Source organism: Temnothorax nylanderi, unplaced genomic scaffold (assembly GCF_030848795.1).
Source record: "Temnothorax nylanderi isolate EJ_2023f unplaced genomic scaffold, tnyl_v1.0 TNYL_tig0033_pilon, whole genome shotgun sequence".
Lineage (NCBI taxonomy): Eukaryota > Metazoa > Arthropoda > Insecta > Hymenoptera > Formicidae > Temnothorax > Temnothorax nylanderi.
The window spans coordinates 953356-979652 of record NW_027249095.1 but is presented as its reverse complement, the minus strand read 5'-3'; the positions used below and the strand labels follow the sequence as shown (position 1 = coordinate 979652).

Genomic DNA, 26297 nt, shown 5'->3' with positions numbered 1-26297 from the left:
TTAAACGATTATACCTGAAACATACAAAACACATCATTCTTTTTATAATAAGCGTGAACGAAATGATATGATCAACTTTATAAAAATCTAAAATCATGAATGCGTAACATACTCTATAATTTCTTTACCATTCTCCTTGAAGATTTTGGAAACTAGCAAACTTTTTAAGTAGCTTAAAATTTATACTACTATGCGGCAAATTATTTTCTCGGTGAGATATAACAATATGTATATTTTTCTAGAGAGGACATGAGTATAAAGTCCACTTTTCAACGGTAGAGACGCATTAACGCTTAACTTCTTTTGCATAACGCTCATTTGATACCAAGTTATCATCCGAAAGGGGACAAATTGGCGAACAGAGTCAGTTAAGACTGTCGACGCGAGCGGGCCTCACCTTCCGATCCCCGAGAATATCATCGCTCGCGATAACGTTAGGGCCGCGGGCGAGTCTCTTTTTCTTTTCGCGATTGGCGCAACTCGACTTTGCTACTGCAGCGGGGAGTCGTCGTAAGGACTCTCGCCGCACACAAGAGACGCAAGCGCAAACGCACGTAAACCACGCTGCTGTATATGTATGTATGTAAGTTGGTAGCTTCTGAAATCCGTGGCTGATGCGGGACCGATAGTGTTGGGACGCCCAGCGGGCAGTCCCAGCTACTACGGCACCCAAGGATCTATAGTCGTGACGAGAATCCACGGACCATTACAAGCTGAACGATGGACGTACGCGCTTCGAGATTCATTTCTGCCGAGGGAAGACTCTCACGATGAGAATATTTTCGTGAATCCGAATGTGCGCCGCATCTTCTCGATCCGTTCAACACCTGTGAGATAGCTTGAAAAACGTGTGTACCGATATTCGACAAAAAAAATTTATATTTCAAGTAACTCAATCCACCATCGGAACAATGATAAACAAATGTACGATTTGTAGAATAACTCTGGGATGAAACGACTTTTACACGTTTAATACACGGAAAGAATGGTTTTGCTGAAGTATCTAAAAATTTATCTAGATACAGATCTGAAAATAATTTTGTTGCACCATCAAAATAATTATGTAGAACACTCAAACTGATTACTAAAATATCAAAATTTTTTCAGCGTTATCATTATACTTCAGCGACCTGTTATAATTATTTTGATGGTGCAACAAAATTTTTTTCAGATCTGTATCTAGCTAAATTTTTAGATACTTTAGCAAAACTTTCCGTGTATAAATCCGATATCACAGGATTATTGCAATCAGCAATATCTGCTTTCTTTACAGATCAAATTAATCGATAATTCTTTATGAAGAAATTCAGATTATTTTGATTCTATTGTAAATTGGTTCATGTGCTGTCAAAAAAAGTTAATTTATATTTAATTATGTTATTAATACGTTCGCGATTGAAGGTATTCGTGTGCATTGGCAGCGCATACCGTGAGAACCGAGCGGATCACTCTTGCCTTACGAGCGCGCATAAATTTAATAGGATTAAGCGGGGCGATATTTAGTCAGTATAACGTCGAGGAGCCTCGACAGCTACCCTCGGTCATCCTTATCTGCGCGGCCGCATCTGCCATGAGCGGCGAAAGAAAAATGGTCCCTGCTCGATAATCAAAAACGGTAGCCACGTGAGATCGCTGGCCGGATTTCGCGAGAAAAAGAAAAGCGGAAGCGCACGGCCCTATACGACTGATAACGCCACAGACTCACGACATAATTCAAACTCGCGCATGCCAGTGAAATAACTTCTTATTCGTTTGATATTCCACTTGATATATCAAGATTCGAATGTGTAAAAAATAAACAAGTAGAGAAACATGTGACTAGAGAGATATAACGAGAGAGAGCGAAGAAGAAAAATCGCGCTCGGTGACGAGGCCGCGCGAGAATTCAGCCCACGTACCTGGAAATGAATATAACTCGTAAAGCAGCGCGTGTTATCGCATCGTCATTGTGTCTCGGACTTCCTCGTTTCATCCCAGATGCGTTTAATGCGAGAAAAAAACGACCGCGCCATTTAAGGAAACGCGAAATTCGTGCCGGCGCTGAGTTACGTTTCTATGACGGTCGGGCTAATTTCGTGACGCGAAAACCGTCTGCGTGCGCAGGATTATTATCAGAGGCAATATTGTTACTGGGACGTTTGTTAAATTTTATAACGCGCGTCATAAAACCTCTCTCGCAGCGACGGGTGTAATAATGTTGCAACAATCGTGCAACATCGCGTAATAATATCGTGTGATTTATTTTAACATCGCATAAAATTAAAATGTACTCTGTTAAAACCATTCTCGTTTAATGACATTTATGGGCGCACTTGTTAGTACTCAAATTATTGATAATTTGTTATTCAAGATACAAAAACAGTACAAATAATACGGATTCTAATAAGACAGCTCGTTGAAGCGTCGAAATGATTGGCACGACATCGCGCGCTGCGAGCCCCGAAAAATCATCGGTGCTTGCGAGGGTAATAGTATCCGCGAGGCCCGATCGACGGGATTGGACACGATAAATCTAGAGGGGAATTAATTGCCGTTTGTGGTCCTGTCCGGTCTGGGTCCAGTCCCGGGTCCCATGCACCTCTCTTCGCTCTTTCTCGTTCTCTCTCCCTCGTCCCTTCTTTCTCTCTCTCTCTCTCTCTCTCTCTCTCTCTCTCTCTCTCTCTCTCTCTTCTTCTCTTTCTCTCTCTCCTGCCGATTCTCAGCCTTACATTCTACGTCCCCTTTCCCGAGACTCACCTCGCCTGCGACTGGTTGACATCCTACAAATAAAATCAGCTCCAGGAATGCTCGCGACGACACGGGGTCTGTGGGACCTCTCAGAGGCTTTCTTCCCCTCGGTCTATCTCGGGAGGGAAAGGGAGGGCTCGATCTGGACGTACGCAAGTGGGACGAGGACTACGCTGGGACCCCACGGCATGAGACGTAATATATGGTAACCTTAAGACAACAGTTTGGTATATCTTTGGGTATACTTGGATATTTCGTGCCCCGTACCCACTTTCGCTGGTGTATCCACTACTCCACTCCGCGTCACGCTCACCGGCGTGTGCGTGCGTGTTTAGCATCGTTCCCCTTTCGCACACGTGAGCAAAGACGAACGAAAAGAGAGATGCCCGAACTTGTTGCAACTTCGACCGCACCTGAGCTCAGCCACCGATCGCGATTCTTTTATTGTCGTTCTTTAATTTAATTGTCGCTCTTCTGGGACACAGGTCCCAAACGTATCTAAGTCCCCATGTGAATTGCATAACACTACTTTGCTAAGTGATATACTTCAACCCTTATCTAACGCGCTTGACTTCACTTGGTGAAGTTGAAAAATGTAAATGGTTCGCGTATGCAAAGTATTTCATGATATAATACTGTATAATACTTTAATAACATATTCTGGGAATTAATGACAATGAAATTAATCGAAAATAGTTATTCACGTCTAATTACTTTTTCAATATTCTTTTCAATAAAGAGTGCTAATAAATTCAATGCGATTTAATCCGTGAATAAATAAGAAATAATTAAAGCATCATCTAACAATTACTTTTACGCACATACATGTATATAAGGAATTAATTATATATGTATAATATAAATTTATGTACACACACACACACATATATAATTAATCAAGTTGAATTAATTGCTAAGTAAGACGAGATAAACTGTCCAAATGTATATAACCGAAAACATACGCTCGAGTTGAATATTCTGCGAAATAAATGTTAATATGCGACATTAATAAATGGTCGATATATCACAACTTTCCGTTATTCAAATTATTCAATTCGATAATTCATATATTATTTCACACTCTCAATCTAGAAGGAAATTTAAAACAGTAAAATGTTTAAAACGGGATGCGAGATAGATCTATCTCTAATATTTTTCAACAGATAATTATTGTCTACTTTGTTGACATACGCGCAGCGAGACTCGAGTGAATGAAAACAGCGGCACAAGTCGATCTGTTTGTGAACATTCTTTTACCGTTTGGATTTCGGAGAAGCCTTGGTCTCGCTGCGCAAACAACAACAAGGTGATACACAACGGAACTGCGTAGGTACTCTATCATTCGTACGGTACAAGCCGAGCGAGCAGGCAGCAGCGTGGGTCGCTCCACGTGTCATACCATTTATCGAAATGTGATCGCGACAATACCGAAAGATTTTAAACGTGATTACCTCTTACGAATACTTAGACTTACAATTAGTCAGGCCTACACGACTCACTGTCGCAATTAATGATACGCAGACTTGGCTACTTATTCATTGAAGCAGATATCTTGCGAAATCTAATTACATAGGAATCAGAATGATAGATGATGAATATTACAAATTACTGTTGTAATATTTATACGGAATAAGTAACTTTTACCGTTTTACATGTAATTTGCTTCCGGTTTGTGAACGTGGAGCAATATACGAATGATCGGATCGAATAATTTGAGTAACGGGAAGCCGTGATACATCTACGAGTTATGTGTATTACGCGATCTAACTAATTTTCAAAATACGTTGTTAAAGATAAGCGATTGTGTGAAACGTTTTATGTTTCATTATAATTAGTTGTATTTCGCGAAGAGAAAACGAGACTACACAACAGACTGAAGGCGAAAAATCGGCATAATTGTAGCAGGCGAGGGAGAAGAGTGACGCGGAGAGCACGGGAAACAAAAGGAGCTTCTCGTCGCGCTGGAACGACGCGAAAAAGAAGGACCGAAGGCGGGAATGTTGTTCGCTCGCGGAGTTTGTCACCGTGGAACGCTACATTATACCATTAAGGACGCCTGAAATAGCAGCGACGGCCAGCTCGAGTTTTACGTGCCACATTTGCCACGAGAACCGCGTGGAGTCCGCAAGGGTGATTTACAGTGGACCCCGATCGTCGTAAGTCAACGAACGAGCCATCGACACTTGTACGAAGTAAATGCAGAAAAGTAAGTGAGTTAATTCTCATTATCGCTTATTGTCCAACATTTCAATTTCGCTTTCGGCATAAATTAATAACAGCGCGATATCGATGGCTAGATCAGTTTTACGGGGTATTATTTTCGGCAGAAAAATCGTGCAAGAGCCAGGGCGATCGGCATTCGCCGGTAGGGTTTGTTCCGACGGAGGGATTGCCTCCGTTTTCGTAGGACGTGACAAAAAAATCCATCATACGGCGGCGAGACGTGGTGCCGACATGCCACACATCCAATTATCATAAAACGCTCCAGATGCTGCGACCGCGGTTATAGCGGCGGCATTCTCGTCGAATCCCAGGACTATAAATTCTGCGTACGTCCGAACGATACGTCCCTTTCAGAGCCGCGGACCCGACTTTATTCGTGATTCCCTCGGCGGAAGAACACGGGTTTTAAGGTGATCAGGCCAGGGCAGATTCGATCGAGCCTCTGATGGATTGACTCGGTGCGCCGTGTTAACGAACACGGTGGTCCCCGCGCGGGCGCGCGTTCGGGGAAAAAATATTGACATCTTAGAAAAACTCTCATCGTGGTCATAACGTAATTTGTAACACCTCCGCCGTTCTATCCGGCCAACGAAATTTTATTTCATCGTGATCGATCTCCGACGTGATACACGCTATTGATCGATCGCTCGACACAATTACGGCCCAGTCTCTGTCTACTAATTCGTATATTTAAAAATATATTTCAATACTTTGAATGTGAGCCAATAATTTAGACATCTCGAACCGTTATTAAAATCAAAGAAATCGACAATTTTTACAATCATTTTTTCTTGCCGATATACGAATATATCTCTTAATTCATTTAACAAATAATTTCTTAAACGTCGTCGTTGGTATTTATGCTATTTATGAAGCAACGTTCGCGATGACACAATAGCGTCGAAGGTGATATATTTGATAATAATTTGCGTGAAAGAAGGGTTTCCCGGATGAGTCACCACCGCGCCTTTACGCCGAAGGAGACACCGTCGATTCCCCGATCGCTGCTTACCCCGTATAGCCGTACGTAAACGGGCACGTACGAAAGCCCTAAAGACCGCGGTGAAGCCGATACTTAAATCACTCCGGTCACTCAGCCTCGCGGCTCAGATTGATGTAAGGCCGTGTTTTACATTCAATTCAATTGGGCAAAAAACTGCTATCCGCTGGCGGGACGCGGCGGGCACCGCGCTCTCGATGCCGGCGCATTGTGCCGACGATTCGCCCCGCGCCGTCTCTCTGCTCCGTTTCCTTTGGACGCGACCGACCTGCCTTCTTTCCATTCGTACGGACCTCCAGCTCGGTGCAAGAGGTAAAGGCCGCTCGTTAGAACTGTCCGCGGGGACCGCTGACACGAAATTGTCATTATCTATCACGCGCCCGGAGGAGTATTCGCCGCGAAACGGTTCGATTGCAGCCCCGAGGCTCTCCTCTTTCCTCGCCTTTCCATCCCTTCACCCTTTCCTTGCAGCGAACAGTGATTCGCGGTATCCATCGTCGAGACAAGGCAAACCCTTTAAGCGCCGATTACTCACGAAGATGAGAAAGTGCCTTATCACGTAACATATATAATTATATGAAAAGGATTATATAATGCACATCGAATTAGGAAAAAGCGAAACGTAATGTAGATAATTTCACGTTTTCGAAAATAAAAGGTTTCGGAAACATTCGCGCTATCTTGTTATATTTCTGAAAAATTAACAGATAAAAAAAGGGAAGTATTTTTGGATAATTTTTGCGCTGATGACTTTGAAATCTAAAACAAAATCTAAAAAAAAGTGAGAAATAAAGTAACTGTAAGAAATTATTTGTTAGATCGTTGTTTCGGGTATCTAAATAAACGATTGTGTCACTTGTGACGACGACCGTCGGGAGTTCGGGAGGGTGTGTACCGTGTTCTGGCTATTTCCTTTTTTCTGCGTGAGATCCTAGAAAGGGACAGACGCGCGGTATTTTCCTATCGGGATCGGATCTACATAGGGGACATTATTCTCAGGACGACGTCGTTATTCGGTATGCGGGATTCCACGACGCCGCTTTTGACGTAAATTGCGAGGAGCGCCGGTCACGTTCCCGCTTTATTCCGCCGTCGTGTCGTTTGCGTCGTCGCTGTCGAAGGACGTGCAGACATCCGACCGTCGTCGCAGAACGCACGTGTCCTTCCTGCTTCGGTCTAGTCCACGCCCTGAGGACGGCCGAGCGCTCCTTCAAACCCCTTTGAATTCTGAATCCCTCGGAAGTGACACACTTACCGGTGATCATTATAATTTTTATGCTAGATTTCGAAGGTTGGCCGTGGGTAGAATTTGAATTTAAAAAGGTTATATGTGCTTAAAGTTTCCTCCAAAGTTGCAATACATTTTGTATATTATGAAATGTTCTCTCCCGTAAGTTTTAACGAAATTGTTTTACTTCTCGAGTTATTAAAAATGCGATATTTCCCCAACTAGACGGATAAAAATAAAAACATGTTTAAAAGATGTATGTTCAGAGCGACAATCTTATTTTTCTCCTAAAATTTTTCATTTTTTAAATAAAATATAAAATTATCTACATCGCGTTTTACTTTCTTCTAATTTGACGTACATTGTATAATCATTTTTCATAGAGTTGCAAGATAGCACTGAAAGTCATTAATAATAATCTGAATTCTTAAACTCGTGATTAAAAGTGCGCTTACGCATGATTTGTCACTCCAGGCGACAGATTGATGTCGCGTAAGATACGACCGTCTCTCCCAATCAGATTCGTCGACTGGTTCTTTCGCTACCGATTAGAAAAGAAGAAAATGAGACAGCCGCTAATTAGTGATTCCAAGAATTGAGGCCGTTTCCATCCGGCGATCTCCCGCGTGGATCAAATCGCCGAAGTAAGATAGGCTTTTCGAAGGTGCGAAGGGTCGAGAAGAAGTGCGAGGCATTCGAGAAATTCGTCGAAGAAATCGATAAAGCGTGCAACGACTGTAAAATATCTTCTTCACTCTATATACGCGCATCGGTCAAAATTTAATGATATTTTTCTATTACATGTAAAACTGTTAATTATAATTTTATTAGAGAAACGAAACATGCCATAAACATGTATAACTTTATCAGTACTATTTTCAAATACAAATACATATACATATAGAATATTTTCTTAAGCCAAATGGACATTTCACAAAGTTAAATTATCGATTACGAACGCGGAAGAACGCCCTTAGTAATAAAAATTATTCTTATAATTAGAGAGGAATTTTATGACCGCTGGTCACATTGCGATTGCGAGAAGATGAAATCGTCATCCCGGGCGTCAATCTGTCTCCGATAGTAGGTAGATCCCATGAAGGGGAACGAATGTCGCGGCCACGACATGAACACCCATTTTCAGGCAGGGGACGAACAGCATGGGAATAAAACAAGGAGGACACTAATTAGCGATTCCAGGAACCGAGAACACGAACCGTAGCTCAGCACCGGACCTCTTCTCCCGCTCGTCGTCGGGGTCTACAACACGCCGTGTTGGATCCCAGCTGGTGGAACCCGTGGTGTATGAGAGAGGATCGGGATACATCGAGGGGGAGGAGGACGGAAGATCGAAGAAGGAGAGAAAACCATCCGAAACATTCGGGCTATAGCCACAAGTGTCAACTCACGGAATGCATTACCCTTGACCCCCATCCCTCCTTCCTGCACGTCCCACCTTTCACCGGTCCTCTCTCACGAACTCACCCTTGTCATCGAGGGAATTTTCCCCGGAATTCTTAATGCTCGTCGATATACCGAAATTAATGACAAGAGTATCCACTGTGTCCGATTTTAATACATGCGACGCAATCTGATTTCACGATATATTAACAATTGTTTTGTAAAGCGTTAAAAAAAGATCTTAGAAAATTACTTCGAGATAACTAAAGAATTTTTAAGAAATAATATGAACAAGTAAAATAATGAATACATTAGCTTTTCGATTGAAAAATTGATAATTGATAGAATAAATTCAACGGATTGTACTTTAAACTTTATACTTTCAAACTTAAAATGTTACATGCTTAATGTTAGCAAGAACAATGACGTTTTACGTGAACATTGAGTAAACTTCATAATTTTACCGTTTAATCGAATACTTATTTATTGCAATATTATTATATTCTTAGATGTGCCGTTATACTCTAGAAGTAAAAAAACTTATCGTGCTTCCAATTTACCGTTTCTTTTTTTTTTCATAGTCGTATGTAATACGAAATTTCAAACATGTCTACAGCCTCATGAAATGCCTCTTGTAGCGCAATGTATCAGTCGCGCGTACAGACACGTGCGCGTTCAAAAATAATTTGGTAACGTAAAAGCGTAATGTCCGTGCAATTATGTACGCGGAAGAAATCGAGAGAATTATCATAGCTGACAGCAGGCGAATTGAAATCTTTTTGTACGCCCGTCAGAGCTTAACGATCTTCCGTGATGTATCGTTGTGAGCGTATTGTGTCGCGTTGATATAAATCCTTCGAAGTCTAAACACGTTTTATGGACAACAGCTATGATACATGTGGATACTACGCCTTTCATTAATCAATTGCGTCATTTAATTCAATTAGCCGTTTCGCTTAATGATATGTAAATTAAGTTTCTCGACGAATAATCCGCCAGACTTCCGTTATTTACGTCTGAGAGGAGAACAAAAAATTATGTTGAATGTTTCTTTTCTTTGAACGTGCAGCATTAAGTCCTCAATCTCTTTGCGACACTAACGTTACGGTACTGACAAGTGATGGAAAACCCTAGCAATACCGTAGATAAGAAATCTACGGAATGAAGTAATAAATCCTGAATTTGTTATCTACGCCGAGTAAAAGAATTCCTGATATAAGTCGGTTAGTAAAGCAACTCAAAGACCAAGCGAGATCCGTGTGAATCGTTTCGGGTAATAGTGTTATCAGACGCGGCTCGTGTAGGACACGATGTGTTTCTGATACCAGGACCGAGCTACCTGAGCCAAGGCACTGAGAGAAGTGTTCGAGTGACGCATCATTTCGAACAAACGCAAATATAAATATAAATAAATATAGAGTTTTTTCCTCGGATAAAATTTCCTCTTAATTAAAATTATGCTTTCGTACTGTGTATATAAAAAAATATCATCTTACGAATATCTGTATTTAAAAAATATCTTATTAGATTTTATATCCAGATAATTAATTCGTTGGTATACTCTTTCTATATACTTATCATATACTCTGACGCATAACGTTGTTGTACCTCATTCTAATTTTTCTCATTCCAGTCTATTTCAATTTTCATAAAATGTAAACAAAGAAATATTTTTTTGTGCATGGATTTACACATTTCTACTTCGTTCGTTCACAGTTTACAGATCTTTCTACTTTCTACGTACAGATATACTGTACACAAGCTCCGAGAATTTCTTTCTCTTTCTCTCTTTCTTTGTCTCTCCTTCTCATGTACGTGAAGCTACTAAATTCGAAATTCCGAACTGGCGAGGGTAAAACTACTGACCGGATCCAAAAGCGGCCGGCGTCGCGCAGTACCACAGCGACTGTTTCATTTAATTAAGACTTGTTTTTATTTCTGGTAAACTCGTTCGGGTATTTTAGGAAGCGATCTGCTCGGCAGCTTACCTTGCCTCTACATTAAATTAATTTATTAGCTTGCCTAACGCAGGTAGTAATCGTTACGTCGCGACACACACGAACGCTAATTCGACAATGCGGAAAATCGCCCGAAACGCCGAGCAAAACATCGCCGTACTGATCGTGAGTATCGTGAAATTTACACGAGTTAAGCAAATTCCACTTCGCGGCGATTTCTTGCTCGTTTGAAAAATCAGTTGGCAATGGCATATAAGTGATTATTCCACGGTATATACGTGCGAGTCGATTTTACAATGCCTAAGATTACTTAGATTATTAGATAAGATTATTAAGACGCTCGAGCACGCAAAAAGCGTTACTTTCATTCCAACGAACACATTCAGACGTAAAATGATTTCCTGTTTGTTCTCATCGTTTTCGCGACGCGTCGCGTATCTGTAGCTCGGAGATAATAGCAGTGTGTCGCTTTTATTTAACGTTTAATGCTCGTTGAGCGGGTAGGATGTGAACGGAGCGCCCCGGAGCGTTATTTCTTCTTAATAGTAATTCTAGAGTACCAGCGAAACTGGTTACGGCGGTTACGGCGATACATAAAGAAGAACTATTGGATTAATAATCACCGGCGTGCCTGCTGGGGGAATAGCTTCGCATTCGTTTCTATATCTCACAACGAGATTGCCGAACAGCCTCGTAAAGAGTAATCGTCGCGTATCGACGTAAGAAACGTCTCTGACTCCTTGAGATTTAATCTTTCTGGGCGTTATGAGGGATTACGTTGATTTCCAACTGGACAGATATAGCGACGCAATCATATCTTATTTCTATTTAGATTGTTAGATATAAGAATAACAAAATTTGATTGACGAGGTAATAATGTCATAAATATTGTGCACAATTGCATAAGACTCTGATATGCTAATAAATAAATTAAAGTTCATACATTTTTATATGATAAAAAAGCAGCGTTTTTCGTAATTTCCATCTAAAAATCATCGTTTCTACAAATAAGCTTGCAAATTCGTGTATCGACGCGTGCTAGTTTGGTCAATGACCGACGCAAAAGCCGGCGACATAATGCAACGCGAGAACTGTTCGAGAGAACTTTTCTGAGGCAACTCTCTCGCGTTCGCGCGAGCGTTAAAAAAACCGCAGAATTCAACTCGCACGGCGCGATGGTAGGAACGGGAAAAAAATACGGACCGGCGTCAACGCGCGCGAAACAATATCCATCCGCGCCTCTCGGACGTGAAATACACCATGGATTATTGCCGCGGTAGAAAGGACAGTTGAGAAAAAAAGAGAGAGAGAGAGAGAGAGAGAGAGAGAGAGAGCAACGGAAAAAAAGAGAATAACGAAACGGAGAGACAAAGAAGACGATAGAAAAAGACGCGGCAGTGAAAGGACGCGAGAAAGGTGGAGGAGGTGGGAGCGAGACGGAGACAGATCCAGAGAGGGTTGCTCGTAGAGGTACCCGGGGCCAGGTACCCCCGATTCTGGGAAACGTGTTCTGCCAGCTTGTTAGGTGTCCCCAACAGTTCTCTAATATATGACTGGCACTCTCTACCCTTTTTCGAGAGAGGAGGACGAGAGAGGGCGAGAGAAAGAAAGAGAGAGAGAGAAGGGGGCTAGGTCCACGAGAGAGCGTCCAGTTAGAATGCCATCGGGCTTACCTGTACTCACGACCGCGGCGACGTTCCTGCGTGCCCGCTCGCTCCGATCCCCGTTGTTTTACGGCGACAAAAAAAAGCGCGTCCTCCTCCTCCACCTCCTCCTCCTTCTCCTCCGTGCATTGCGCGATAATTAATGGACCCGTACGCAGCGAGAGAATCCGTTCTCCGTCGATTTGATTGATGGTGGCTGTTGGCGATCCTTTAAAACGGTCACGTGGGTCGTGACCGTGATACCGCACCGGCATTTGTGCTTGCGCATCGCTGGAAAATGAACAATTGTTTCTTATTTTTATGATCGAGAGTGAACGTGTGGCTGTTAAATTAATAATCCGTTAATAATGTAATCGCAATTTAACATAATCATACAAGAGCTCTATCAGGAATTTTGTTGTCCAAAATAATTTCAGCAGACGTTGGAGTTGTTCGCGGAAATATAGCGAGAGTCATATATTAATGCGTGTATTCTTAATTACGTAATCGAGAACAGCTCATGGGCTCCTATAGAAACGAGAGAAGGCATTTTCAAGATCGAGCAGCCGCGGTGGAGGGACAAAGATCTATCGATCATCACTGAAATCAATCGGCTACTCCGCTTCCCGATGAGGTCGATGATGTCTAGTCACAACACCATTGTTTCAATGACCCGCTGCCCCGCCCAGTAGGTGGCACCAACCTTCACATACTAATGAGCCAACCAGTTTCAAAGATCATCAACGCACGCTAGGAGAGATGAGGTGTTGAGAAGGCCGGGCCTTCTCTCGGGACAGGAGGGTTACCGTGATTCCTGTTATACTTTCAACAAGTCTCGATTATACCTCCCGAAGGATTTGCAGTCCAGATTACATTCCGTAGATCCCGGCTGTACTAAATTAATTTATTCGTTGTGTCGCTCGGTGAAGGAAAGTAATTTCTAAATGTCTAGAACATTATCCGTTCCATTTGGACGTCCAAATTGATACCGATCAACCGAGAAGTCGTCAAAGAAGTGTACAAAGCTGTCATTGAAAACCATCGCCTAACAAGTACCAAAGCAACGTGTTATCGCGACGGGGCAAAACGACGAGGGACGAGGGGGCCGGGAGGGGGCTTCCATCGAGGCGGGCTTTAGGGGGTCCCGACGTAAACCGATCGATCGTACGTGCAAGGTATCGATACCGGCTGGAAATGAGGCAGCTCCGTGACGTCCGTAACATCCAGCGTGAATGAGGCGCTAACGACCAGTGATTACCACGCTCGCACGCGGGGCTCACGACCGTGCACGGGCTGTAACTCACGCACGGGTAACGCACGCACGCACACACGCATACACGTGTTCGCGCGCGCGCGCGGATCGACGAATAATCACGCGAGTAGGTGAGGATGTCCATCAATCCTGGGGCCGCGCCGCGCGCTAAGCGCGGGACCTCCCGCGATGTTTCTCATCTTCTCACCAGGCCCGACGTGGGGCGTCGTCTCTCTCTCTCTCTCTCTCTCGCCACCCCGACGGACGTCTCCGAAGCTCTCGGCGTGAGGAAGAAGCATCCGTGGACTTCTGACAGGACGAACGCGCGAAATCAATGAGCCACCAGCGGCTACCACATCGTCCGAAGTGCGAAGACGCGTGCGAAATAAGATGCGCGGTTGAAAGGGATTTATAACGTCGTAAGAATCGCTTGTAGGGATCAGTAAGACGAATAATAAATACTTAAGTGAAAAATAAAATGAGTTAAGAGTAAGATCCACTTTTTTCAGCAATCTGCAAGTCGACAGAATTTGACTAGTATTATAGTTTTGATACACATTCAGTTTAATGTTCATGTTATACTATAACTGTTAAATTATATTCGTATATATTGCTATCAAAGAAGAATCATGCGCTAACAAAAAATCGCAGTATATTCGAAGTAACTAAAACGTATCGAAATTTCCAGCGGTACAATAGGCTTCACTCATGCCGGTGAGAAATTCTTTCAATCAACCTACTGCCTATGCCCGCTCGTAGATTCGTGAACCACCTGGGGTCTCCGTGCCACATCGACGCAAGATTAATACGGACCACAGACTCTCTTAAATTAATATCTCCCGTTAGCCAATAGCTTTCACAAACACGTCACGTCGCAGCTCGCGGCGTAATTCCACTGACAATCGTTTCTCGCGAAACAAATTTCTAAACATGTACAGACGTCGAATACAACGCGAGCTAAAAAGAATCGTGTATTTTGATATCTCCAAATAGTTTATTAGATAGCAAATGTAAATTCCTTCTAAAATATAATTTCATTTGAAAGAGAAAAGAATGAAACAACGTGAACAAGATTTTCTCAAATACGAAATAAATGTTGCAGTATTAATTGATTCTCGGAAGCAAGAATAATTTTCGGATAACTTTTCTGGTACACGAATCACTTACGCTACTTTACGTAATAACATAGAGATGCGCTTGTAGATTTAAGCACAGCGTGGCCTATCGGTGGTGAATCCGACGCGACGTTGTAAAAGTGAAATTACACCGGGGCCGCGGTAAGTCGAAGGGGATCGAGACGTAAAGCGCGGGCATATAATACGCGGGCCCTGGAAGTAGACAATGGACACTTACGGGCCGAGAATGCGATAACTCTATACGCGATCGGGCGAGGAGGCGAGAAGGAAGCGAGGAGGTGCAGGAGGAGGAGGAGATAGGGAGAGAGAGAAAGAGAGAAAGAGAGGAGGCGTGGAGGATCACGATTTACCCATACAAAATCGCGCCGTGCGCGTATCGTACACGACGGTAATCAAACCCATAAATCCGAGGCATAACCAACCTCTGACACAGATTCTCTACCTTTTTATCTACCGCGGTCCGCCTGTGTGCTCGGTAGTGCATCGGCCGATTCAGCCCGATAAATCGTTCGTTTCGCACTCGTCGAGCCATTTCCTTGTAATTATCGCTTCCCTCAAATATCTTGTCTCGCTCGCCGATAGCGGTAGCGAGATACGTCAGACGTATCAGTAATTATTTGCGAATATACCTGTTATTCAAAATTCTTATATAAATATGCAAAATAAAATTGTGTATCAATGGGAACAAGTGGCCAGTACCATTCTACTTCCACCTTTAGAAAAAAAATTACAAGAATTCTCTAAGTATCGCGAGAGAGAAAGAAAGAGAGGGAGAGAATACTTAGAATCGCGAAGTTACGGATCGCAATTATGGAAGAAATAAACTCGCCGAGCAAAAATGCATCGCGAGTGCGTTCCGAATTTTTTGAAACACAGTGGTTACGCGCACGACTATATTTTCAGTTTTTTTTTCCCCTCCCGATGTTTACGATTATATGCTTTCGCGTTCGAGGAGTCCCGGGGAATTTTCGAGTGGCCGGAGCGAGGCAGGCTCTCGGCGAAGTCGAACGTCGTCGGGCGGGTCTCGGAGTGTACTTTGTGCCTGGCGAGAAATTGCAGAAGCTTCGAAGGCTCTCGCTCGTACATCCTCTCGCCCTAGGGGCGAGAGAAATCCCCCGACGTGGCGGGCAACGACGCTCGATCGAGCGAGGAGCCGCAGCATAACATTAAAGAGCGAGCGAGGGGTCCCTCTCGAACGCGGGTTAACGTTTGCGTTCGTCGTTGCGAGCCTTCGGCCCCGACGCCGCGCCGCGCCGCGCCGCGCCGCACATCGTTGCATCGGGCGGTTGTGCATCGCCGCGGCCGCGGCGCGCATCGAGGGGAGGCGCGGGGGGCCTGCGTGCGCTCCGTCGCCGTGTGCACGGGATGGGCGTGGTGGTGCACGGAGCGCGCGGCTATCGAACTGCTCTATCGCTAATAAATCTGCGGCTCAACTAGAATCTGCCTCGAGTTATACGAGGCAGCGGATAACGACGGATCGGCCACGCCGTGCCGCGCCGCGCCACGCCGCGCCGATCCGTCAAAAAACTCCGCGCTGCCATTTTTACGATCGTCCGACCGACCGGCGATATCATGCTCGATGAGGCTCTGGGAGTTGCCTTCATTATTTCGCAGGCTCTCCCTCTGTACAGCGTGGCGAGCCTTCGACGCTCCTCGCGATCGGTTGTCGAGAAAACACCCCTATAAGACCTTTTTTTTCCTTTCCCGCGGGGGTCTATCATTTTTGTGTAATTGATATTGCACTGCGTACATATACTAATTAACAGATTTTTAAATTAATTTCTCAGAGTTAGAATGTGATATTAATACAAACGTAAGTTCATTCTTATTAAATATATAATCGTACAGGAACTTTGATTGAACTTTTTTAAAAAAATTTAATGTAATCGGTATTTTATATTTATAACAATAAATATTGCACTTTGATATACGTCTGTAGGAACACGGTAATTGGATATCCCGATTATTGCAGTAATCGAAACAGATGATACAACGTTGAAAGACGTACAACTAGAGTCATCTGTTAAGAACATCTGTAAGCTATAGAAGCGCATAGACGTATTAGCACAAAACGTATTATTTTAGCTCCCATCCCGGGGACAAAATTAAATACAGACATTATTAATTAAAGCCTCATCATCGATACCATCGATCTATCGCCGAAATTAAAATTAAGCGAGATAAACGAATACCATCTCTCTAATAAACTTAAACGTACGATCGATAGCTGCCCTAACTGAAAACTGTGCTTAGCGCTATAGGAACAGAATTTGCAGAGGGATCAATCGGTGCGTTTATCGACCCGAATAAATTAAAAGCGGCGGCGTATAGCGGCGGAACTCGTTGGATTTGTCATTGATTCCTGGCAGACTGCGGGCCAGGGTAGCACAACGCCTAGGAAGTGGCTGAAACGGTTTTGTGCCAGGACATCAATACTTCCACGACCCGCACATTACCCGATAATAACCGGCTATAGTCGCGACGCGAATTACGCCGCGATCGTTATTACCACATGGCTCGCCCGGGGAAAGCCCCCCCTCGCCTTTGATCCTGAAACGCGGATGAAAGCGTCCAGGCTGTCAAGGAATTCAGAAACGTATATATACCTGACATTATCTCGCATCAAACTTTCTACCGTCAAACGCTCGAAGCGACGCTATTGATTCCATGTCGCTATTGATGCCGTTGCAATTGCGCTCGATCTGTCTCGGGTTCTTCGCAAAGAGAACTTCCGTCATATTTACGTAGATTAGTTCAATTAAAAAGAAATCGAGGTCATTTAACTTTGTGAAATTTATGGGAAATATTTGTTACGAGACACTAGCGTTTATAATGGCGCATTGGCACGCGTTTCAAGTGCCGCTGAATCGATGCCTTTATGTCGAAACGATCTTTCTTGCCTTCCACGGGAGGCGGAGGTAATGGAGCCGGCGAAGATGACGATATGTTCGAGATGAAAACGTCTTCCGGTAGCATCGGGCGTTTCCGTTACGATATTGCCGCGGTTGAATGCCGGCGAGCGTTTGTGTCGCGGCAATTTGCGGGACAGTTCGTAAGAAACTTGGGGCGATTGTCCCGCGGGCATTAATTGGCATTATTACTGCGTGCTGTATGTAACGCGAAGGAAATCGAGCGTGACGATCAATCGTGACGATCCGCATCGCGGATAACCGCGCTACGAAGCGCAATACTCCCGCGAAATTGATGAAAAGCGCACAACGTGTTCTTAAATCGTTTGAAGATATCAATTGTATCGATAATTGCGCACATCCGGCAATTCTTTAATTAGGAACGTTCAAGCGCGAAACAAAATCGAGATTTCGGGTTGCAACGCCGTAATGGATATCTTGGATGTGGGAGAGTATATTCTCCCGAGAGAGTACGAAGTTCTCTCGCGGAGAGAAGCGAGCAGAAACAAAGAAGGGGATAAACATGAAATAACAGAAAAAGAGGGCAGAAGGAGGCGGAGGATGGGGAAAAATGAGGCAAAACTGTATCGGAAGATAATGACGGGGTATGCGGTGATCGGGTCCGTTCACCGAAGAAATGGAAGAGCACGATGCAACCGAGACACCAGCTAGATGCAGTTTGATGATGCTTCATAAAAAAATCTCTAGGCAATAACTTATTTGTGTTTTTTGCTTGTGCACCTTGTATCCCACCACGTTAACCAGGAAACGATAATTACTTCCCTAGAAACGATAATTACTTGCACCGACCCTGATATGATTAAGCAATATTTGATGGATGGGCGTTATAGATCGGCTCAATATTTAGTCGAAAATTTCTCAGCGCATATCGACGGCTTAGGAAGTCCAGTCGAGACAATAGATAAACATTATATCAAATTTTATCGAAAATCTTTTCCCGAGCGTTTCAATCGCGACGTGGTGTCATTAAGAATTTAAATTTAATTGAATCTGAATAATTTATGTAATAGGTAGAAATGATCCGTGCGAGACATATATGTGGTACCAGCATAATTATAAAATTCGGAGACGAAACTTCCGTAAATGAAATTTTCAAAGCTTTCCCGGCCGGCTGGACGACGAATTTGCTCGCATCCCGGGTACGCTCGCGCGCTCGCTGTCGGGGCCAATAAATTTTTCACATAACCTGTACCAATAAAATGAGATAGCGGGAGTAGAGGAGGCATCGACGCGATCCTGAAACAACTATACTTATCGAGGATCGTGCCTCGCAGGGTCTGATGGAACCCCGCGTTTTCAGTCCCGCTTCTGTAATTACTATCTTCCACACACATATATAGGGATCTCTCTCGTTGCCTCTTTTACTCCGGTTCATGCCAAAATACCGAAAACTTTCGGTTCGCATCGCATTTGGCAATAATCGCGCCCACGATTATTTCTCGCCGCATCATCTCGCTCTTTTCGCGTCATAAATTGTATTCGTCTAAACATCGCAATCGCGGAGTAACAATAGCAACGGTGACGACTCGATAGCTATCCTCTCATCATCCCGCAAGTACGTCGATGAAGGAATCGTTATCCCGGCTTTCCCCCCCCCCTCCCCCCCCCCCCCCCTGCCCCCCCCCCCCGCCTGTCCGGTTCCCCTATACCGACGATCGTGATAAAACCATCGGACAATAATAAACAATGCGTGAAACGACAAGTACAGTCGGGCGACCGGGGGCATTTCGCGAGATGCTATCGTGTCCGGGACTCAGCCCCCGGTAGCGGAGCGCAATCAATCATTCGAACCGGATAAAATATAAAATACGGTACCGAGGCAGCGCTAGGCCGCGATGTGTGTTTGCCGTTTTATTTATTTGCACGGTCATGCAAGCTACGCGGAATTAACGTATTTTTTGCACGCGACCTCCTCCGCTGCAGGATGACGGCGGCGGGTCGATGGCGAGCACCGACCTAAGCTTTCGTTATCGCCCCGCGCATTAAAACCGGCGGCCACAATGAATATAATAATTTCTTTCTTTAATCCTTCCTTATTCGCCCCGCGACGATTTTACCCGAGCGTGACGCAACGACGTTTGAAGAATAACCGCGGTTAATAAGACACCCGGAGATCCGATGGGTAGTCTTTAGAGACAAACGGAGGATCATAGAAGGTCCGGGTGTCTCTCTCACGAACATGCCGAAACGCTACGAGACGGGGCGATTCACATCGCGTGATGGATGGTACTCGCGGTATCTTGTATCGCGGTATATCGTCGCCACCGCTCTTGCTTATTAAACTCTTCGGTATTTCTCGTGGATGGGTAACGAGAGAGGCAGCGTCGCCGCTCGTGCGAGAAGAAAGACGCGGGTAGAGAACGATCGGGGAGAAAGATCGATGCCTCGTGTTCACCTCGTGGGACCGAAACTTTTAATAAGTGTCATCTTTGCTACCGAGGTAGTCGACAATCGCCTCATTATAAATCGCTACCGTACGTCCTTTAAGCGCGCCCGAAAAATTATCTGATTCGCTTTAAACGACCGGACGACCGGCTACCCGTACGCATCATTCGATTTTCAATCCATCGCCGCCAAGTTAGAATCTTAAAAATACACTTCTTGCCCGTGTATTAATTTCGTATTTCCTCCGCGTCATTCCAACGTTCGTAGATCCGCTGGTCTTTCTTTCCGTCCACCGTATAAGTTTCGTCAAATTAAAAAATCGGACAGGAACAAGTCTGCAAGTGTTTCGCGATAAAATTGTCATGATCGCGCGATAACTCGAAGTATTTTCGTATTTGTGTATGGCAGGTGGTAGCGATTATTACGCCCGACTATGAGCAACAAAATATATCCTCGGGAGAAAAGCGCCTTCGATCTTATAGTTCTCCGCGGACACGCGGTACGAAACGGATGATTGCGCGCCGCGAACGCAACAGATCGCTACGTTATTATTTTCGCCAGTTATCGAATTAGATGTTGGCTTAACGGGTACGTATATAGCGTAGTCCCCGCATACCCGTCTCATAGGCGTACATATACGCGGCTCGCCGTCGAGAGACTTCTAATTCGCTCGTGTATCTCTCTCCGTCGTTATATTTGCAAAATTATATGAACAAAAAACAATCGGATATTTTGACTATAGCTTATAGGAACTCTAATTTTGACCATCCAAGATAAGAATTTCGACCGCGTTGAGAATCGCAATCGTGCGAGGTCTAATTCACGAAGCAATGTTAAAGCTAGGATAATTACGACACCGTGTTAATTACGCTTTAATGTGCGTGTAAAAGAAATGAAAAATTATATAAATTGTGTGCGTCGTGCATGTACTCCAATATACTAAAATTGTTTCTAAATGCAGGTAAATAATCGCAAATTCGCGAGACTATGAAACTCCTATCCTCCAGCAAAGCCTTCCCTCTTCAATGTAAAATGTGAAAATAAGAATAATCCGATCAAACTAGGCAATTGTCGTTAAACATTCAAATGATATACAAAGAACCGAATAAGACAAATGCGAAATCATCGTTTGAATATGATAAAAAATGGTTAGCATCGTCGGTGGCGAGGCGAAATCATCGCATCGGCCGGGCGAATGAAGGCAAAACGCTTCCTTCGCCGGAAGGAAAAGCGGCGGCAAAGTCGAGTCCGGTTTCTAATGATCGTCGTCATGTCGATCGTGCTTTATGTCGCCCCTTTTGCATAAACGCGCTCAATTTAGCTCGGACGAGGCTGTAAATTATGCCGATTCAGGAACGTAGCGAAGATGACGCCCATGGGCCCTCTCTCACTCTCTTCCTCTCTTTCTCTGTCTCTCATCTTCCTCGTATGTATGTTCCCCTCTCCCCTAACGTTTCAGCCCTCCGTCTCGATTTCTCTCCTCTTTCGCCTTGCCACGAAGAGGAGGCATCCCCCGAGATTACGGCTCCACTCGTTACTACCTACAACGTACTTACGTTACTTTTAGAACTGCTTATTACTGTGATTACCGGCGCATAATGCGCCGACCGAGCCGTTCTACAATTTATTATTGAATTGCTATAATACGGACTGACCGGCATTGCCCGGCGTGCTGACATCGTTATATACACGTTGTTGTGGAAAACGCGTAACGCGAATCAAGTTTCCCTACGCGTGAACAATTCGCGACGGCAATTCTATATTCATCGCGAGTTGATATCGTGATCCAATATTATTCAGGACGTTTCGCGTCTTGTTTCGCGTTCTTAAACGAAATTGGCCAACGATTTAGGAGACATTCCGAATTGTTTTTAATGTTAAACATCATTGTAATTAATTATTAAATTACAAATTAATTGAAATTTGCTTGAAATTAAATAAAATATAAAAAAGTTTAGCTACTTCACTTATAAAACTTAATTCGTAAAACTTCATTCTTTATATCAAGTGTAATTCTAAAATTATTTTAACATTGATTTCAAATTTATAGAATAATATATCTTTAAAAATTAACGTTAACAATGAGACCATATGCTAAATATTTTATACAATATATTATATCAATATTTTTAAAGAAGGAATTTACTCTATAAATGCGCAAAGAAGCATAAATGAAGCATGTAATATATTCTCTTTTTGAACGAAATTTTTCAATAGGATATTTCATTATCATTCTCAACCGCATCTTATATAGGTACACGATTGTGTTTTACGCACTTCTCATTTTCAATCAAAATAAATCTCAGCCATCTACTTGTTTTTTTTAAATCATTTATTATTTATTTATTTTATATATTATTTATTATATATTGTAGTATTCGCTTAGTTTCTCTTTAATCGGAAATAGCATCGGAAAAAGTCTTTATATTCAATATTTTATAGAACATTTAACGAAACGTTCTTTACCCCGTGTATATAGCCGACAGAATGTTCCGAGGAATTTTTCCTCTTCCGACGACATGAAATGCGGAAGAGGATGCCTAAGGCGTGGACTCCAGTGAACCACACGCGTGTATATACACACGGAGAAACACATGCCCGCACACATGCCTACACAGATGCTTGAACGCACCGGACAAAATGACCGGTCTGCCTGTCTATCCGCCTATTTCGATGCTATTCATTGTTACTTTCATGCGTGATTGGCCGCACTCAGGTGGTTACACAAAATAACACATCCAAATCGAACACCGTAAGTCGCGCGCGAGGAAGCAGGCTTGATTTCTCAAGTCGCGCTGTATTGCATTTTCTTGCAAAGTGCACGTTGCGGTACACACGAGAACAATCATTCGAACAATAACACAAAAATCTGTGGGAAATATAAGACATTTAAAGAATGTTTAAGAGATTAATGATTTCGATAAACTTTCTCAAACAGAAACTAGGCGTTTATAAGCGAATTTAAAATTTAAATATTTACGAAATTGTTATAACTGTCAATTGTGATTTATGAATCTCACAAACGTAAGACAACATATTTCTTTTTTAATTACAATTTTAGGAAAATTGTCGCTAAAAAGATATACAGATTACGATAAAAATAATTTGAAATCTTGCTAACTTTAAATAATAGATAATTAACAGAAAATTTAGCTTTAAATAAAATTTAGCTTTAAATAATTAAATATTTGAAAATTATAATTATTGCATACAAACTAATGTATTATATATGTAGTTGTTTTTGTGCAACCAGAAAAGATACCTAATGATCAGTTTATACGATAAACTTGTTTCGGTTATATTTCTCGGGTATATTTCCCATTTTCTTATTTTTTTTAAATTTAAATATTTTGCATATAGTAAATATGAAAAAGTGCAGCTATAGATGTAGCGAACAGATCTCGTATGCACCCATTAGGTGCATCAAGTATTACATTCGATTGGCCTTTACTTTTAGATCCAACCAATTACATCCAACCACATCCAACTACTGCCTACTGGATGCATCTGATGAATACAGCGTCACCTAAAAACACATGGTATGGTATCATAACCTCCAAATGAGCACGCGTTACTGTTGTTAAACACGCTACTCGAGGAAGAAAGTTACGGAAAGTTCTCATAACAATCGACGAGGAATACAAGTTTGAGTGACAAAAATGTTGCGAAGACAAGCGCGATTACGTCGAGAGTACCTCTACAGAAAATCCGTGCAAGACAAGGTGCAAGGTATCCAAGAGAAGAAGGACAATCTGAAGCACAGCTTGGAGGAGAATGTCCCGATCCACCCGGACCTGAGGAAAAACGCGTTGCACGTGCAGAGGAAGATCGAATGGGAGGACGCCGGGCCGGAGATGGCAATGGCCATGGGCACGGAGATGGGCGGTGCCGTGGTCAACCACGAGGACGACGAGTATCGCTGGGCCGGCGTGGAGGACCCGAAGATCGTCATCACGACGTCGCGCGACCCGAGCTCCCGGCTGAAGATGTTCGTGAAGGAGCTGCGTCTGATATTCCCGAACTCGCAGCGGATGAATCGCGGTAACTACGAGATGAAGCAGCTGATCCACGCCTGCCGAGCCAACGACGTCACGGACTTCATCATCGTGCACGAGCATCGTGGCGTCCCCGACGCCCTGGTGATATGTCATCTGCCCTACGGACCAACGGCCTACTTTACATTATCCGGTGTCATAATGCGACACGATATACCTAACATTGGCACAATGTCGGAGCAATATCCACATCTAATCTTTCATAATTTCAAGACGAAATTAGGAGAGAGAACAATGAACATATTGAAGTACCTGTTTCCCGTGCCAAAAGAGGATAGCAAGAGGGTGATTAGTTTTGCGAATCACGACGACTTCATATCCTTCCGGCATCACATGTACAAGAAGGCTCAAGGAAAGGAGATCGAATTGACAGAGGTTGGACCACGCTTTCAAATGAAGTTATATGAGATCAAATTAGGAACTCTGGATGCTGAATCAGCCGCTGACACGGAATGGGCCTTGAGGCCTTATATGAATACAACTCATAAAAGGAGATTTCTGTCTGACGACGATGGGTGGCAGCAAGAAGACAATATTTAATTTAATTTAATTCTGATATGCCTATGTTTGTACATATATCAATCGTTTAATTTTGATAAATGTTCTAAAGCCACATTAATATCTCTAAATTAATACATTCCTGTCTGTACATATAATATTATGTATACATATATAAAATGTATATAATGTGTATCAAGTATTCCTTGAAAGAGTGTAGAAAATAGTAGGCAATATATAAAATTATAGATGATTAAAATTACTATTTCAGCATTATTTGATAACCAATGATATAAATATATTTTTGTTATATAAAAAAATATATATTAACAAGTTACTGTGGTTCTCTTTCTATATATGTGTATATGAGAAAATTAGTAAAATTGCTTTTGAAATTTCAAGTTCTAGGAGTAATAAGCTAATTTTGAAAGTATAATACATGTATGATATATAATGTAAGTATTGAAAGTATAATATATTATAATACATGATATTTTAAATATTATACTCATTTTCGAAGTATCTTTATCAAAGCTAATGACGAATCGTTTGATTGTAAATGGCAAGCGCCTTCTTATCGTCAGGATATTCAGTTCGCGTTGATTATTTCGCATATAAAATTTTTAATTTATGCATGCTACTGTGTGAACGATAAATATGTGCTCATCTTACACGAAAATATATATTTTATAAATTATCAGGGATATATTTACGAAAAATTCGTTCTTACAGTTGCAAGTTGAGAAGGAAGTACGAAATTTCGAGATAGTAAAAATATTAATTAATTATCACGTACCTCTGACAACAGCCACTTCATTTATTGTGACGATTAAGTTCTCGATCTGTCCTTCCCACGCGAGTTTTTCTTCCTTTTCACCTGAAAGTCAATAATATTTTTGTGACGCGCAAGAAAAATTTCGTTCCGCGAATCATTGGACCGTAATAAAAATTAGCCGAGCAGTGAAGTGAATTTTTTGCTATTCGAATTTGCAAATGGCAGCGATACTCCTTGATCGCAGGTTCCGAAAATCCGCGACTATGAGACAGACACTAATTTCATCGCGTACCTGTCACCAGCCGCACGGCGAACGAAGACATCGATCCAGTCCTCGATCTTCCGCACAGATTTCGTTGGGCCTCCCCGATTTATTAATGATATGTTCACGACCGCGACGCGCGACACAAGTTTCGTACCGCGAGCACCGGAGTACCGGTAGAAACTTGTCGAAGCTGGCGTCTCGCTTGAAGTTGGTCGCGCGGGTCGCGCGCTTTGAATTTTGGGTAGTGGCGACACCCTGAAGTGGACAACAATGTCATTACGCCCATAAGCAGTCATCTTGCTTCGATACGCAGCAATCAAAGATCCCAATCATGTCCTACATTTCGCGATAATGAAAATTTCCCTTTTGCTTTTCCCGATTTTTAAGTATATATAATCCCTGTTTAAAATAATAGATACCTACAATATGATCGAATTACATTATATTACATTCAATTTCAATGTAAATGAATAAAAACCTTATTAATTTACATTGAAATTGAATGTAACATAATGTAATCTGATCATATTGTATCTATTATTTTAAACAGGAATGTCCTTTGTGTTCCTCGTCGCGCGAAAAAAGATTTCGCGAACCGGTACAAACTAATATCTCGTTTACAATTAATTCGCCGCGTATCTATTAGCAGCTACTTAGCGTCGGCAAATAAAGACTAGTTCCCGTAAAGGTTTTCTTTTTTTCTTACCTGATCAATCTTTACATATATATCGCAAGCCGGGTGAAAATTACTCGAATACCGCGTTGTCAAAATCAAAACGTCGTCACATGTTTTGCGCGCCGTCCGTGTACGGCATTTGTTT

At 42.7% G+C, this 26297-nt stretch overlaps 1 protein-coding gene across 1 annotated transcript; it reads left to right on the top strand.

The window, feature by feature from the left end:
* Positions 1 to 4617: 4617 nt before the first annotated feature.
* LOC139770846 (U3 small nucleolar ribonucleoprotein protein IMP4) lies at positions 4618 to 24698 on the top strand. Its single transcript, XM_071703099.1, has 2 exons — positions 4618 to 4933; positions 23341 to 24698. Exon 2 carries the CDS (start codon positions 23543 to 23545, stop codon positions 24476 to 24478), a length of 936 nt encoding a protein of 311 aa, XP_071559200.1. The 5' UTR covers positions 4618 to 4933; positions 23341 to 23542; the 3' UTR covers positions 24479 to 24698.
* The last annotated feature ends 1599 nt before the right edge of the window (positions 24699 to 26297 follow it).